General features: G+C 41.2%; 1 protein-coding gene across 1 annotated transcript; it reads left to right on the top strand.

The window, feature by feature from the left end:
* The first annotated feature begins 7,420 nt into the window (after positions 1-7,420).
* Positions 7,421-17,092, top strand: LOC131256555 (coniferyl alcohol acyltransferase-like). Its single transcript, XM_058257422.1, has 2 exons — positions 7,421-7,865; positions 15,075-17,092. The coding sequence occupies exons 1-2, from the start codon at positions 7,425-7,427 to the stop codon at positions 16,119-16,121; spliced, it is 1,488 nt and encodes a 495-aa protein (XP_058113405.1). The 5' UTR covers positions 7,421-7,424; the 3' UTR covers positions 16,122-17,092.
* Positions 17,093-17,397: the final 305 nt, after the last annotated feature.

The following is a 17,397-nucleotide window of genomic DNA, read 5'->3' as shown; positions in this document are numbered from 1 at the left end:
GTATGTACTATGTACAAAGGGACAGTGAAGGAGGAGTCGTGTCTTGTTTTCCAAATTAGACCGTCTAATGGATCCTCATGCCTCAGACTCACGAGATCATAGGTTCTGAGTACCCATTAATTGGGGTGAAACCCACTGTGTTGTGAGTGTATGACGGGGGGGTGAAACAAACCCATCTAATGCAACCAAGGAAAAGGAGCGTTATGCATTTAACAAAAGAAACAAACCCGTCTAATGCAACCAAGTAAAAGGAGCGTTGGAGTTGGTGTATGCATTTAACAAAAAAAACAAAAAAACAAAAAAAAAAAAAAAACAAACCCGTCTAATGCACCCATCTAATGCAACCAAGGAAAAGGAGCGTTGGAGTTGGTGTATGCATTTAACAAAAAAAAAAAAAACAAACAAACAAACCCGTCTAATGCAACCAAGTAAAAGGAGCGTTGGAGTTGGTGTTGGTGCTCCCGCTTTGCAAGAGATTAGAAAAACAAATGGAAGGTGAGCCAGACAAACTAATAGCTTATCTTCTTTTATCACTACTATTTTGTATTTTACTAGACTGGATGCTCTGGTTTGAATTTTTTCATGTGACCTCCAGGCATCCCTTACTCCCCACTATTTTGTATTGTGCTAGACTGGATGCATGCTCTGGTTTGAACTTTTTCATGTGACCTTCAGGCACCCCTTACTCCCATGCCAGGGGTAGGATGGGACACGGATTGCTTGTACCCCGCCCACAGTAAGCTCCTGTGACCAGAAGCTATGTGGAGCCCGCAGAAATACACATGAAAAATGACCTTGTCCATTAATTTTCAAGCTCACAATTGGGTAGCTAGACTCCAAATATCAGGTAGATCTAGTACTCAGGTGAGCCATTTGAAATAATTAGAACGAAATGTCCATCGTTAAAACCTTCTTGGAGCCGACCATGATGTTTATATGCCATCCAAATTACCATTCATAAGATAAGGTTAAGGTTATTACCATTGGGATAAACTGTAGGTGCAAATATTATCCTGAGATCCAAAACAAGGAGGTCCGCTGCTTTAGGTATTAGATAGGGATAGGATCAGAGACAAAGAATAGACGTAATTCATTACTCACGGAATACACGTTGGAAATAAATAAAGCAAGGGAAAATAAAACAAAAACAAAAACAAAAAAAAAAAAAAGAGCCTCAGTTTTGGTCTCATTTGACACTGTTTCATGTAATGTGGTCCAATTGAGATTGATATATACCTCAGTTTCGGTCTTATTCCATAAAATGATATGTAAAAATAGATGGACGGCATGGATGAAACATATAAATCATGTTGGCGCCCAGAGCACCGACCATCAGCCATTGGCCGGTGGCAGGGGGAGTAGCCAATCCGTGTCCCATAGAAGTGGGTGTTTCCTTGGCCTAACCGAATCGTTGAAAAGTCTAAAATATTGGTACATGAATGTGGATTGATTATATCCATTGAAAAAAATGTGAGCTGAATTCATCATTCATTTTCGTCCTATGTTGGAAAGCAATATATCAGTACAAATATCTAAAGATCATATTTGAGGGAAGACGTACACACGAGATGCACGGATTCACTTGGACCACATATTTCTTCAGGAAAACTGAATTCTCATACACTAATTAATAATGCTTTAGAACGCATGATTCATGTGATGTACTAATGCTGATAATCGGTCGGGCTTACACCCAGGAAAGCAATGGATTCCTAAAACAAATGGAAGACAGCAAAAGCTGATAAAGTTGCACAGATGTTAGTGCAGGTAAATACGTTTGAGGGATCGGAATCCATTACAACCACTCGGTTGCACGCAGCTGCCGTCAAAACACTCGAGATTAATAGGCTCATCGTGTTCCGAGTATGACATCCACTCTGTTCATCACATGAGTCTTATCATGAACGGGTTGGATGGAATATTAACACCCGATGGGTCTCATAGAGTAATATATTAGGCAGTCCTTGGCTTTGCTGTCGTTGAGGCAGGATAAGAATCGTCGCACCTGATGGATGAGGGATGCGGATTGCGTCCTACCCTGACTGTCTCCAGCTGGGAACAGGCAGGAGCTTTGAGTAGCCACCGTGATGTATGAATCTTATCCACACCGTCTGTCCATTTTTTTTCCTATCATTTTAGTGAATAAACCTAAAAAAGAGGCAGATCCCAGGCTCAAGTGGACCACACCACAGGAAGCAGTGGTGATAATGATTCTCACCGTTGAAACTTTTCTAGGGCCCACCATTATGTTTATTTGCCATTCAAAATATTCATAAAGTTATATATACCTGGATAAAGAGAAAACACAAATATCGGCTCTATCCAAAACTTCTGGGTCCCAAGAAGTTTTCAACGGCAAGAGTTTAATCCTCATTTTGTAGTCCAGTTGAGATTTGGATCTGTCTAATTTTGGGCATTATAGCCTAAAATGATACGAAAAAGTGAATGGACGGTGTGGATAAGACCATACATCACGTTGGCCACTCAAAGCCCCTGCCGTTCCCAGCAGAGACGGGCGGGGGTAGGACGCAGTCGGCCTCCATGGATGAGTGGAAGCATTGTTACGGAGTCTTATTCGCTGAGTAATGCATGTATATAAATTGTAAATCTAAGAACGAACAAAAAAAAAAAAAAAAAAAATCTAATAGTTAGCTCAAGTCCAAAACCAATTGCATGACTTTACTATCGTTCTTTTTTTTTTAACACCTGCACACACGAGTAAGGATCCATGACTTCACCATCTATGAGGTCTTTAAGTGTGTGCATAGGGTCCGCTCCACAACCCTCGAGATTGAGTACCCATGTGGTGTGGGCGAGCGGGTAAGGAATAAAAGTGCGTGCCTGTAATTTATTACTCTTTTCTTCGGGAGTTATCTTTTAATTATTATATTTCTTTCAAATGAAACTAAAATTTCATGGTATTTCTTTTCAAAATTCTAAGCAGTAAATGAGACTGGAATATTACTTTTATTTATTTATTTTATAATAGTTCAATTTTTTATGTTTATTGTGTTGTGTGCCTATATCATTCATTAGTGTGAAAGTAACCTTAAAACGAATCAAATTCATGAATAGAGAAATGAATTTCAAGCAATTATAGAGAAATATAAAGATTTTACGTGAAAAAATTCTTGCGGGGGGGAAACAGCAACACCAAGCAACAAATAATCCAAGCAAAAAACAATCCAATACAAGTAAAAAGTTACAAGAGATGGACAACTTATATATTCAAAAGCCCAAAATTTCTACACTTGCAAAATATTGGAATTAGTGTAGGCTCTCTCTATAATACCTTAATTGTGTTTAGAAGTCTCCTTGTATGCTTCCAGAAAAGAGTAAGAAACAAAACATGCACTTGTTAAAATTTATACATTCTGTTCGGTCGATCGAAAACATCACAGAGGCTCTCGATCAACCGGAATCAAACCTCGATTGACCAGGAATATCATATAGGGAGTGTCAGTCGACCCTACTGGGCCTCGGTCGACCAAACTCCACAGGAGCAGATTAAAGGCACTTCTTAACAATCTCTACCATGGCTTTAATTTCCTCCATCTTTGTTGTTTCAAGATGTTATCACGATCTCTAAATTTCAATAATAACACATCATCGTCATTTTTTGTGCACACTCAGTCTTCACTCTTCTTTTCTAAGCCCAGAGAAGTCAAGCAAAACCTAAACTTCTCTACAGGAACTACTTTTGTAAGCATACCGGTTAGATTTTCGCTAGAGTGAATCTTCTCAAGATCACAACACTACATTCCTCTAGCATCTGCTAGATAAAATGATACATACATCAATGTGTTTATGGCATCCAACTAAGGGATGTTAATTTTCATCTGCTTGAGAACCTCTAATTAGATACCATGAGTGTTGGGAAGAGCTTTGGGTGATATCTTCCTATGTGGGAATGGAGTCACGGGCTTTTTTTTCCAGTTCTTTCTCATGTGGGGTGTTGTTAGTCTCATCATTACTCTTAGATTCTTTTAAGTTCTTAGGCTTGTCAGCCCTCGTCGATATGCTTTTATATATTAATTATTTTTCACTTCTAAGAGTGGTGATAGATTTGACTTACTCCACATATTAAGCAGAATGTTTAGGTCACTTATCTAACATTGAGGTTTCGAGTAAGGTACAATGCCTACGCCGTTGATCTTCTTCCTAATGACATAGATCGTACACACGTTTGATGTGGCAAACCTGTACGATTATGATGAATCGAAGCCAGAGGATAACTCGAGGATGAATTTTTTTTTCAAATGAAAGGGATTGACGTAGGAAGTGGAGCAAGCACATGCCCATCACAAATATATTAGAAGAAGTCCTGAAAGAAATCAACATAATTTCAACATAATTTAATCGATTGATCAAGCAAATCGATCAAGTCAATCGATTGAAATTTAGATTTAGATGAAAAGCTTGCTGGACCATTTTTACTCAGTTTGATTAATCAGTACAAATTTAATTTTATGGGTTTTAGTCTCTAGATGTCATTTCGATTGATCGGTCGATCAATCAATGAAATGTGAAATTTTGCATATTTTTCAATTTTTATTTCTTTTTTTGTTTATTTTTTATCTAATTGCATCTTAGGATTTGTTCAAGGATATCTAAGCATACAAACTCGTTTATTTGAATAACTTTTAATAAAATTTCTCAAATTTTTTCTCGTTTCTCTCATAGATTTGATAAACTTTTCTAGCAAATTCAAGAGAGCCCTCACTACCTCACATGTGGTGTGGGTGGGGTGGGTGAGTGTGTGGAGTAGGTGTGTATGTGTGAAAAAAAAAAGTGTGTGCTTATAATTTATTACTCTTTCCTTTCTAAATTATCTTTTATTTGTTATTTTCTTTTTTATTATATTTCTTTGAAATGAATCTAATATATATATATATATAGCAGAACGCTTACCTGCGAACCAGTTCGTACAGACTACATACGAACTTTTTTGAGAACTCACCATATCTGATGGATCTTGAAAATCTGAACGGTCCACATGAAGCAAAACCTCATGAAAACCCCTGGTACCAATTTTTACTTTAAAACAAAAGTTCGGTGGGCCATGAAAAATGCAAACAGTTTCTTCCCTTAATTTGAATTTCTCTTTGCTATGGCCCACCAGAATCTTAGATCAGGGTGGAAATTCACCCCTTGAGGTTTCATGGGATTCCGCATCTTATGGACTGTTCGGATTTGACACCCATGACATGTGTGCAGAGGTGCGCACGTGCGTAAGTGCATAGGTGAGCATGCCTTGCCTCTCTCTCTCTCTCTCTCTCTCTCTCTCTCTCTCTCTCTCTCTCTCTCTCTCTCTCTATATATATATATATATATATATATATATATCTTTCCAAAGGTTGAACCAACAAATGAAATGTACCATTACTTTTTATTTATTTATTTTATAAGTCCAATTTCTTGTGATTCATGGCCAAGGCAGGTTCATGGATGAACCCACCTGATAAATGTAGGGGCTGGGCCTTACATATGTGTGCAGTTGAAAATGTCAGTGGGTAAGACTTGTAAGAATTCTATAAGGTGGGTCTTATTGATCAACGGTTTGGATTGTTCTAAGGATTGGATAATTTGATCAGGCATACAATGGGCCGCACTATGTTGTGATACATTCAGAAATTCGTGTAAGGGGTGAAGTGCTACAACTGTGATACATACACAGTACTTTAGAAGAACTAGGATTGTCAAATTCGTGTGAAGCCATAGGGAAAGGAGTTTTGATGGGTTTCAAAGTCCTCCACCCTCTGCATTATAAAACAGGGTTGGGTCCCCGATCCAACACGATCGACTAAAGTTATAGCCCCTTCACAGCTTCTCTAAAGGGTGTAAGGAGAGGAAGACCTCAACATCTCATCTTTAGCAATGGCATCCCAACAAGGTAAGTCATTCGGTCCATATCCGATGCATAGCACAATCTTTGCTATTCTGCATATAGACTTATAGGACGCTCTTGTAACAGTGAAATATTAAGCAGTTTAATTAAAGTTGATCAAGATGGTATTTTTCATGTAAAGCAGATAAGAGCATGTCCATGGATAAGGTGATGAAGGTATGTACTACGTACGAAGGAACAGTGAAGGAGGAGTCATGTCTTGTTTTCCAAATTAGACCATCTAATGGGTCCTTATGCCACAGTGGTAGACTCGCACGAGAGCTTCAAAATGAGATCATAGGTTCGGAGTACCCATTGGGGGTGAAAGTGAAACCCACTGTGTTGTGAGTGTATGAGTGAGTGTGTGGGGGTGAGCGTATGCATTTTAAAATAAAAAATAAAAAACCCATCTAATGCAACAAAGGAAAAGGGGCGTTGGAGTTGGTGTTGGCTCTTGCGATTCCCAACAGATTAGAAAAACCAAAGGTCAGCCAGACGAACTTATAGCTTATCTTCTTTTATCACTACTATTTTGTCATGTACTCGACTGGATGCTGGGGTTTGAACTCTTCACCCTTACTCCGGGGTAGGATGGGACACGGATTGGTTCCTGTGAAGCTAGGTGGGACCCACAGAGATACACGTGAGAAATCCACTTGTATATTAATTTTCAAGCTGACAATTGGGTAGGACTCCAAATATCAGGTGGATCCCGTACTCAGGTGAGCCATTTGAAACAATTAGAAGGAAATATCCATGGTTAAAACCTTTTTGGAGCTGACCATGATGCTCATATGCCATCCAAACCATTCATAAGGTTATTATCATTAGGATAAACTGTAGGTGCAAATATTATCCTGATCCAAAACTTGAGTAGTGCCCCCCCAAAGTTTACAATGCTGGGCGTTCATTCCTCATTTTTTTCCTATCCGTGTGGCCCACCTAAGTTTTGGATCTGCCAAATTTTGTACACGTCATATTGTAAGCTAGAAATTAAAACCGATGAACAGACAGTGAATTTCTCACGGGCATCTTTGTAGGCCCCACATAAATTCTGACCACAGGAACTTCCTGTGGCCAGGGGTAAGATCAGGAATAGTTAGGTGATAACTAAGGTTGTTGATGGCTGGGACCCACCGATTGAAGATTGTCCCAAATGAAAGGACCTTGCTTTCCTATAGGAGTGGGCCACCCAGAAGAACTATGACCTTGAACAACAAACAAGGAGGTCCACTGCTATAGGAATTACATAGGGATAGGATCAGAGACAAAGAACATATAGTTGTAATTCCTTACTCACGGAATACACGTTGGAAATAAATAAAGCAAGGTCAAACAACACAGAAAAGTCAGGTCATTTAATTGACGTGAAATTTGTAAGAGAAAAGGGTCGACGAGTCCTATATATCTACCCTGGGGCGCCTTCTCCACTCCATATTATCACTCTCTCGCACCGCTCTCTTTGTTCTTCCTTCCTTCCATTCATTCATTAAATTACTTCTTCTCTCTCTCTCTCTCTCTCTCTCTCTCTCTCTCCATGGCATCTGCTGTTGCTGGTATTGATGATTTCACCGTAACGATGAAAAGGAAGGAGAAGGTGGCAGCAGTTCTGCCATTGCAAGACCATTTGCTGCCCCTCTCCAACCTCGACTTGCTCCTTCCCCCTGTTGACGTAGGCATCTTCTTCTGTTATAAGAAGCCTATCAGCACAACCACCAATAAAAAATCAAGCTTCCCTTCCGTGGCCAGCACTCTCAAGAAATCCCTTGCCCAAGCCCTTGTCTCTTACTACGCCTTTTCCAGTGAAGTTATTACCAACTCCCTTGGTGAGCCTGGGCTCCACTGCAACAATCGCGGAGTCGACTTCTTTGAAGCTTATACAGACATAGAGCTTCAACATCTGAACCTTTACAACCCAGACGCCACCGTCGAAGGGAAGCTCGTCCCTAGGAAGAAAGAGGGGGTGTTCTGTGTTCAGGTCAATCTTCTTCCCCTGCCCGCTTTCTTTTTCTTTTTCTTTTTTTCAATTAGTGTTTATGCCTACATGCATCACTTCCATGTCTTCTTCCTGTTCAAAATCATGTCATTCTCCTCACATGTAATATGCAAACCGTAATGGTGTTTTTACTTTATACAAATGAGGCCCATGTCAAAGAGATCCACCGCACTGACCTCATGGGCCTCACCAGAACATCTCCCATATTCTTGGAAGATTCCAGACACCAATCTCCAATATTTCAATTTCCGGGTTGCCTTCTGTTGGGATTTTGGCCTGTGGAATCATACAGATCTAGACGTAGGATAGCAATACAATGGCATCAAGCAAACACAAGAGAACACATAGATTTAACGTGGAAAACCCTTGCGGGAAAAAACCACGGCACGAAGCGACAGAATTCCACTATGAAAGCATCAATTATAAAGAGAGAAGACTTATCAATTTGAACAACCTCGAATCTCACCCTTGCTACACCCTTTGATAACCCTAGAACCCTTTAGAATACCTTTAGGAAGCCTTAGAATACTTTAGAATAGCCCTAGGGACCCATATTTAAAGTTTAGGAAGCTTCCTTTTCGCACCTGTACAAAACCGCCTCAGATTTCCACAGTCCGCATAAGATCTGAACTCAAATCTGCGTAACCTCGACTGGTCGAGGGACCCCCTCAACCGGTCGAGCCATCCCCTCGACTGGTCGAGCGGCCCGGACACCAAAAAATCTGTGTTCGCTGGACTTCGAGTCGAGATGGCCTCGACTAGCCTAGCGACCCGCTCGACTGGTCGAGCAACCCAGAAGATTTAAGACATCTTTTCTGATAACAATCTCTACCATGTCTTCAATCTTTTAACGTGTAGCTCCTTGACTTCTTCTCTTATCTCTGCATCACATCATAGCTTCTCGTGCACACTCCATCCTTCTTTTCCGCCATCACCAAGCCCAGATAAGTTACACAGAACTTGAACTTCTCTGCAGGAACGATCTAGATGAGCATGTCTGATAGATTAAAATCCACATGCTCAACCATCTTTGTTCCTGTCTTTTCAAAAGGAAAGACATAGTCTTCTTACTATCTTATCGCTACCCAATATTGCTTGCCAGGGTACTTGCTCACAACACTGATAGCCTGTGAAATAACCGGTCTAATCCAGACCATGACTACACTGCCAACCGCATTCGAATAAGGCTCATGAGATATCCTGTTTTGGGACATGTCCTGAGGAAAACTTGAGGAGAGACGCGTAGGGAACGCTCTCCGGCTTTAACTGGCTCATCACATCCTCGATCAATACTTACACACAAGGTATTCCTCCTGTGATTACCAATGTCTACTCCTCTTTCAGTCTCAATGCCGAGAACCATCTTTGCAGCCCCTCAATCCTTCATCCTGAATGTCCTACTTAACCAAGTCTGCAGTACATTGATTTCAGACATGTCATAATTGGCGATTTACATGTCATCAATTCCTGACTCACCATGAAGGAATCAAACCACTGCCTAGGCGACAGGTCGAACCACGACCTCCTGCAAAATCTTTTCTCAGCCCCTTTAAATTCAAACTATTCTGGTTGCTTCATGTAGATCTGCTCTTCACTTTCCCTTCAAGAAGTATAGACTCTACATCCATCTTTCCAGCTCAAGATCACATTGGCCAACTAGCGCCAATCATGGATCTAATAGACACCTACTATACCATCGGCGTGAATATCTCTGATAAGTCGATCCCTTCTCTCTGAGCATAACCTTTCGCTACCAACCTCGCCCTGTATCTATTCTGTATCCTCATAAAGATCCACCTGCATCCAACCATCGCCCATAGTCATCTTCCACTTCTCAGCACCAGTCTCACCTAGAGCCATTAGAATAAAAGATGAATCCCCTAGGATATTGGAGTTGTTCTTGTACTATGCCGATATCCTGCAATCATGTCGTGTGATTTTTCTCACAGGTGGCTGCTCCAACTGCTCTGTATCCCTGTCCGCGCATCTCAGCCTTCCTACCCTACCTGCTCATGTGGTCATGCCCAACATGCCACACACATGCAAAGGTGGAATCCGCTACATCCACTGCAACTCCAACTTTTGAAGTTCTCCCAGTCAACTTGTACAAGTTACTGAGTCGTTGCGCTTTCATGATTACCCGTGCCCCCTTAGATACCTTAAGAGCACTATTAATATCTATATACTTACATCCTTTTGCTTCAAGTACACTAAGAGAAATCAAATTCTGCTTCAAATCAGGAACGTGCTTGACATCAGTCAAGGTATGCTCCACCCTTTCACACTCCTGATGCGTACCGAACCAACAGCTACAATATTACAGGCAATGTCATTGCCCATAAATACCTGTCCACCATCGCACTCCCTATAGCTGGTGAACCAACTCTGATGAGGAGTCATGTGAAAAGATGTCCCTATGTCTAGTATCTACTCGTCCTTATGATCATCGTATGGTCACCTGATAGTAGACACAGACAAAATATTACCATCACATCCACTCGATCCATCTGACGTGGTAGCATTGGCCTCCCTATACAAAGTCTCGAAATCTTCTCTCTTCAATTTAGGATTTTCACAATCCATGTTTACATATCCTTCCTTCCCACAATTCCAGCACTTTATCTTTCATTTGCCCTTGCCCTTGGATTTGGATCTAGAACCTGAAGAACCCGTACCTTGTTCAGAATTCCTACCCCTTGTAAATGGTGCATCAGAAGATGTCGCCGTTTAGCTTTCTCATAGCAATCTCTTGAAGGGCTAAGATAATGGTTTTGACACTTAGGGTTTTATTCATGCTGCACATAGTGTCCTTGAATGACTCATACGACGCCGGAAGAGAATTCAACAACATACATACTTGTTCTTCATCTTTCATCACTTCCTCCATTTCCAGCAATTTACAAACTAATTTATTAAAGTTGCTGATGTGAGCCTCCAAATCTCCACCCTCTGCCATCTTAAAGTTATACCACTGCCACTTCAAGTGTAGGTGATTTTCAAAGAATTTTTTCGCATAGACATCCTTTAACTTCGCCCATAACTTAGCAGCAATTTTCTCCCTCATGACGTTGTGGAGAACTTCATCCGTAAGACCCAAACGAATTGATGATAAAGTCTTCTTATCAAGAGTATTCCAATCATCATCAGTCATAGTAGACTTTCGCTCCTCAAGAGCACCATCTTCGCGTTGCTTGATTAAGGAACTCATCATCTTGATCTTCCATAACTCAAAATTATTTTTTCCTAAGTACTTCTCAATCTCATACCTAGTGCTTCTCATTATTACTAATCCTGCAGATTCAGATCTGTGCCCCAACGACTGCTCTGATACCACTTGGAATTTTGGCCTGCAAAATCACACAGATCTAGATGTAGGATAGCAATACCATGGCATCAAGCAAACACAAGAGAACACACAAATTTAGCGTAGAAAACCCTTGCGGAAAAAAACCATGGCACAATACGACAGAATTCCACTATGAAAGCATCAATTACAAAGAGAGAGGACTTACCGATTCGAACAACCTCGAATCTCACCCTTGCTACACCCTTTGATAACCCTAGAACCTTTTAGAATACATTTAGGAAGCCTTAAAAACTTTAAAATAGCTCTAGGGACCAATATTTATAATTTAGGAAACTTCCCTTTTGTACCCTTGCGAAACCGCCTCAAATTTCCGCAGTTCGCACAAGATCTAAACTCGAATTTGCGTAACCTCGACTGGTCGAGCCAAGTCCTTGACTGGTCGAGGGACCCCCTCAACCGGTCGAGCCATCTTCTTGACTGGTCGAGCGGCCGGACACCAAAAATCTCTACTCGTTGGACTTCGAGTCGAGATGGCCTCGACTAGCCTAGCGACCCACTCGACTGGTCGATCAGTCCACTCGACCGGTTGAGCAACTCAAAAGATTTAAGACATCTTCTCTAACAACACCTTCGATCCCCAACGGCAGGGTCAGAAGCTGGCGTCACTCGTTTTGAACTGTCCATCTTCGTTCAGTAATTAAATTAATAAGCTATCATCACATAAATCTTGATAATAGATTTCTCCAGTAAAAACATGGGTCATTCAACCTCCCAATTTAATAAAAAAATATCTATTGCAATCCTCTGTCACAACACATACAACACCACAAAATGCGCGTTGCTTCTTCTCAATACCATAGATATCATGCTCGAAACTGAGTTGGCTAAAAAGGATGGACGGCTTGGATAAAATCACATGGTACGAGGATCTCTAAGAAAGCCTTTAGCACCAAGTTCCTTCCTGTGCTACCAAGTCAGGTGGGACCACCAGAAAATGTTTGTGAGAAATCGACCCTGTTAATCCGTTTTTCGAGCTCATTTTAAGACGTGCATACAAAAAATCGGCCAGATCTAAAACTCAAATGGGCCACTCGAGAGGAAACAGGGGGATTAAACGACCACCGTTAAAATATTCAGTCACAAAAGATTTTTGTTTTTTTCAGAGAATGACCTCATAAACGGTTTGGGAGCCCAAGAAGGTTTCAACGGTAGGCATTTTATTCCCCAATTTTTCCTCTAGTATGACCCACTTGAGTCTTGGATCCGGGTGAGTTTTGGTTGCATACATGTCCTAAAATGAGGTCGCAGAACAGATGAACGGAGTGGATTTTTCACAAACATCACCAGTGCGGCAACTTTCTGCGAAAGGCTTTGACAGCAAATTCGCATCCATTGCTAATCCTTACCAAGTTTCTTATGGTATGGTCCAGGTAAGATTTAGTGTTGGAAATTATACAAATTTATATTATTTCTGCATAATGTGGAAACCGAAAATAAAATTAGCTTAAATAAGGACAGGCTGAAGCACGTTTGGGACGTTGTCCTTAAAGCGTTGTTTGCCCCTACTCAAGTGAATTGAGTATGTTGATAGGTTAGGCAAACCATTTCTAGGATACAACGAGCCTGGTATACTGAGCTCGTGCCCATACCTAAGCGTGCGCGTGGGTGTTCCACTGGAACACACAAGTTTCATTCTCCTTTGGACCAAGTGTGTAAGTATTATAATACTCTACATCCTTCATATAAACTACAAAATTTTCTCTTCCCATTCCAATGTGGGATTATTCTTAAAAACCTACAAAAAGTTGCTTTTCAAACTTATATATATATATAATCAATATTTTTGCAACATTTGGATCTGCTTAGTTTTTTGAATTATGCCATAAAATGAGCTTTCAAAATGGATGGACGGTGTGGATGTAAGGAACATACACCACAGTGGGGCCCACAGTTAAGGATCCACCCAAACCGCGCCTGACAAGGCTGCGGTGCTAGTTAAATGATGGTTACTCTTCCTCCTTACATATGGCACACATATGTAAACCTATCCAGGCCATCCAAATTCTGGGGTACATCACGGGCGGATCACAGCTCGAAATTCACATGGACCTAGCGTTCCTAACCATCAAACTCGTGGCTGTGAAATGGATGGTTGAAAGTAAAGCAGTGATTGTCCCAAATTCTATGGGCAAAATGAGATGATTTCTGTCATCTGCTCCTCTGTGTGTTCTTCAGCACCCCCATCCAAGACCAGATCAGTGATTTGAAATGTTGTAGATACCCATACAACTACACCATATGCACCGTGGGATGAGCCACCACCATTCTATACAATAGGCATAGTCATCTTATCTTTGCTACTGTTCACACGATCAAATCAGTCGTTAGATTTAATGGGTTCGATCGGAGCTCGTCGTATCATGCGGTGATGGACGGGTATCTGGCATTGGTGGAAGGAAAGCTTCCGGTGCTATGGTCGACTCCGCAGTTTGCATACGCAAATTCAAGGAAGGCGATCTGATAGCATAGCAAGCATTTCATGAGAGGAGTGTTTTCTTGGGTTATTGGAGCGATAAAGCACCACGCTCTGACATATGAAGCTTTTAAACTAAATGGTTGTTTGACATGGCATCAGCGGTAGCAAATATAGCTCGCTAATATATCAATCTATCGTACGAACCACAGGATTTATGCCACCACCTCTTCTTTTCTCTCTTTTTCTTTTTTTCTTTTTTTTTTAAAAAAAAATCTTGTATTATATTTTTAGAATCCGGTTGACACAAGCAGAAAAATCATGCTTTCCTGCATTGTCATCACTAACGTTGTCAGTACTGCTGCATTAATGCACTGTGTGATGATAGTACTGCATTAATGCACTGTGTGATGATGTGGTCCAGTTACATTGTAAAGGATACGGATTCATTTTTTTAGGGTGGTCTACTTGAGTGTTAAACCATCTTATTTTGGGCTACAGGCTAAACAAAGAGTGGTGTATTTATGGATACTGCCTGCCATGTAGATGGACCTTTCATGAGATCCACACCATCCATCAGATACTCTGCCTCATATTCCCCTTGGAACCTAAAAATCATGATTATCCAACAGCTGGGATGTTAGGTCTACCATTAGTTTTGTTTAGGGCTCTCCTTCGTGCAAGGACCATCCAATATTCACAGTGTGAATATTGAAATTCAAGTGGACGTGATAAAGAATTTTTTTCATTTTTACTTTATTTTAAACTGGCTGTTTGTTGAATAAGCCAGATTTGGAAATCATGGCCACATGGAGTTAGAAAAAGTTTCCCTAGGTGTAGGTACATACTCCAGAGTTTTCCTTTTCCATTGTCTTTTAAGTCCAATTTTTAACAACTGATTCTTTCACTTTCACCTTTTGTAATCTGTCATCCAAAAAATGCTAGTAAAACGCATTCCAAAAGAACAAACAACCACCCAAGTGGGAGATGTGAATAGCGACAGATGATAAAAAGGACATGTCCGGAATTAATTTTTCTTTTGTTTTTCACATATAGAATTATTGATACAGCAACTGTTTGTGAAGTTTCACGTGCCCCTCACTTTTGGCTAGATATGATTTCAAATAAGGGTGTGACGTTGGCTGGAAAGATGAATTCAAAATTTCTCAGCCACTGCTTGTATGTGATTGTTCCACCTTTACTTGGCGAAAGGATCACCTACTGGATGCAATTTGTTTAGGAAATTAGTATTAATGAAAATGGCAGCATCCAATGAAGATCACCACAATTGTATGTTGACTCAGACTATTGGCTATCCATTGATGATTTCAACGGTAAGTACACACCTTTACTTGGCGAAATGATCACCTACACAGTGTATGATGATGATTAGAGTGGATGTTTTGGACAGGCAACGGAGTTCAAGTGCGGTGGGGTGGTTGTGGCATGCTCATTCGACCACCGAGTAGCTGATGCCTACTCAGGGAACATGTTCTTGGTATCATGGGCGGAGATGGCTCAGTCAAAATCTATCTCTAACCAGCCATCTTTCCGTCGATCCTTACTCAACCCGAGGCATCCTGGCTCCTACGATGTCTCCATTGACGACATGTACGTGCCACTATCATCGTTGCCACCTCCAAAGAATGAAGAACAAGCAGCCGATGATGACAAGATCATAAGCCGCATTTACTATGTGACTGCCCAAGACATCAATGGGCTTCAGGCCCGTGCCAGCTCCGGCAGCTGCAAGAGAACCAAGCTCGAGTCGCTGAGTGCATGCCTGTGGCAGATTGTCGCGAAAAGTATGAAAGACAGCACTAGAAGATGCAAGATGGGGATTGTGGTTGATGGGCGGACAAGATTGAGTGATGGGGATAGACCCAACAATTGCATGTCAAATTACTTTGGGAACGTGCTGTCGATACCATACGGAGATGAGAGAGTTGAGGAGCTGACGATGAGGCCATTGAGTTGGGTGGCAGAGGTGGTGCATGAAGCGTTGAGGGGGGGTGCAAGCAAGGAGCATTTCTTGGGATTGATAGACTGGGTGGAGGCGAGACGGCCACAGCCAGCACTGGCAAAGATATATTGCAAGGGAAGGGAAGACGGGGCAGCATTTGTGGTGTCATCTGGGCAGAGGTTCCCAGTAGAAAGAGTGGATTTTGGGTGGGGGAAGCCAGTGTTTGGATCGTATCATTTCCCATGGGGGGGTGACGCAGGTTATGTGATGCCAATGCCGAGTGCAAGTAGGGAGGGGGATTGGGTAGTCTACATGCACCTCTTCAAAGGCCAGTTGAATCTCCTGGAAGCTGAGGAAGGCCATATCTTTCACCCCTTAACTCCTGACTACCTTAATTTGCCTGCTACTGCTGCTGCAGCCTCCCATGTTTCTGATGCTCAAGAGGGAATTCCAAGCAGTACCAACAGTGCTACTAGTACGAATGTAGAAGACTGAGACAAGGTGAAGCATTTTAACCTTGCATGATGTAGATTCGTGAACGGGATGCTTTACCACTAAGCTTGAGTTTTTGTTTTGTTTTGTTTTTTTTTTTTTTCTTTCTTTTTCTTTTTTTCCCCTTTTTTACCAATTGAAAATGGTGTTTACTCTCTCAATCTCTCTCTCTACCAACTTGAATTGAAAAATTCTGAAAAGGAGACCTTAAAATCCAAGAGAAAAAGGTCAGGTGCAAAATCCTGAATTTCAAATCTAATTGCATTTGCTGGACTGCACTATTCAGTGACCATTTGCAACACTTGTGATAATGGGAAAGATAGGTGCGCCAAGATAAATGGTGGCTGTCTACAAAAGGTGGCTGAGAATAAGAAATGCAATTTCATCAAAATGTTCCACTTCTAGATTCCCGTCAAACTATTTTTAAAAGAGATTGATAGTTAATATGGACCGGGCTACATCTGCCAGGATTAGAATGGTCCAAGCAAAGGCAGAGAGACATTATTACACCCAGGCCTGGCACAGTCATGTAGCTAAGCATCTAGCCCTTGGCATGGTGCTGACTGCTAGCTTATTACCCAGCCCGTTATCACCCATATTACATAAATAAGCCCGGCCTTTATGCATAGGGTTGCACAAGCCCAGCACCAAACAGCTACAGGTCCATGAAATCTCATGGCCAGGGCATGATTTGTTTATCCTTTTGATATTGATTGACCATTCTTCATGCTATTGATTGGATGGTTAACAGATGGTTGGGATGATTTGACTGGTTTGTACCAGGACCCGCATGAATCCACTATCCTAGCAAACGTTTGGCCATGTCATGTGTCATTTAAAAGCCTTAGGAAAAGGGCGAGGGGTGACACTGGAAATGATGATGTTTTCATTTCCTGTGTACAAGTTGAATCCATACATTTCAGATTTGTAACACTTTGTTTTAGTCTAGTAACCAAAGGTGCATGGAAGACGAGAAAACTTCTTTTGTCAATTGTATCCAGGTATTGCCATATTGAAAAACCTGCTTATGTAGTCAGTTGTATTTGGTGGACTGATTTGGGGGATGTGAGCATGTGACTGGTATGCATGTAATAAGTGGAGTTAAATGTAAGGTGTTTATATGTCAACATGATGAGCATGAGGTGTTTCATGCCTTACGTTTACACAATAGATGCACTACAGGCGTTTTTGTTACCAACCACTGTACAACGTGGTTCTAAAACTAGGTGATTCAACTCGAAACTTGTATTGGATTTTTGAGTTGAGTTGCTACGAAACT

This window comes from Magnolia sinica, chromosome 9, assembly GCF_029962835.1.
Source record: "Magnolia sinica isolate HGM2019 chromosome 9, MsV1, whole genome shotgun sequence".
Classification (NCBI taxonomy): Eukaryota; Viridiplantae; Streptophyta; class Magnoliopsida; order Magnoliales; family Magnoliaceae; genus Magnolia; species Magnolia sinica.
This window is presented reverse-complemented; position numbering and strand designations above follow the sequence as displayed.

Excerpts from the sequence above, each read along its gene's own strand:
- LOC131256555 (XM_058257422.1), top strand. The coding sequence starts at position 7,425 with ATGGCATCTGCTGTTGCTGGTATTGATGATTTCACCGTAACGATGAAA. Across the intron at positions 7,866-15,074 it reads AGGGGGTGTTCTGTGTTCAG|GCAACGGAGTTCAAGTGCGG; the intron begins GTCAATCTTCTT and ends TGTTTTGGACAG.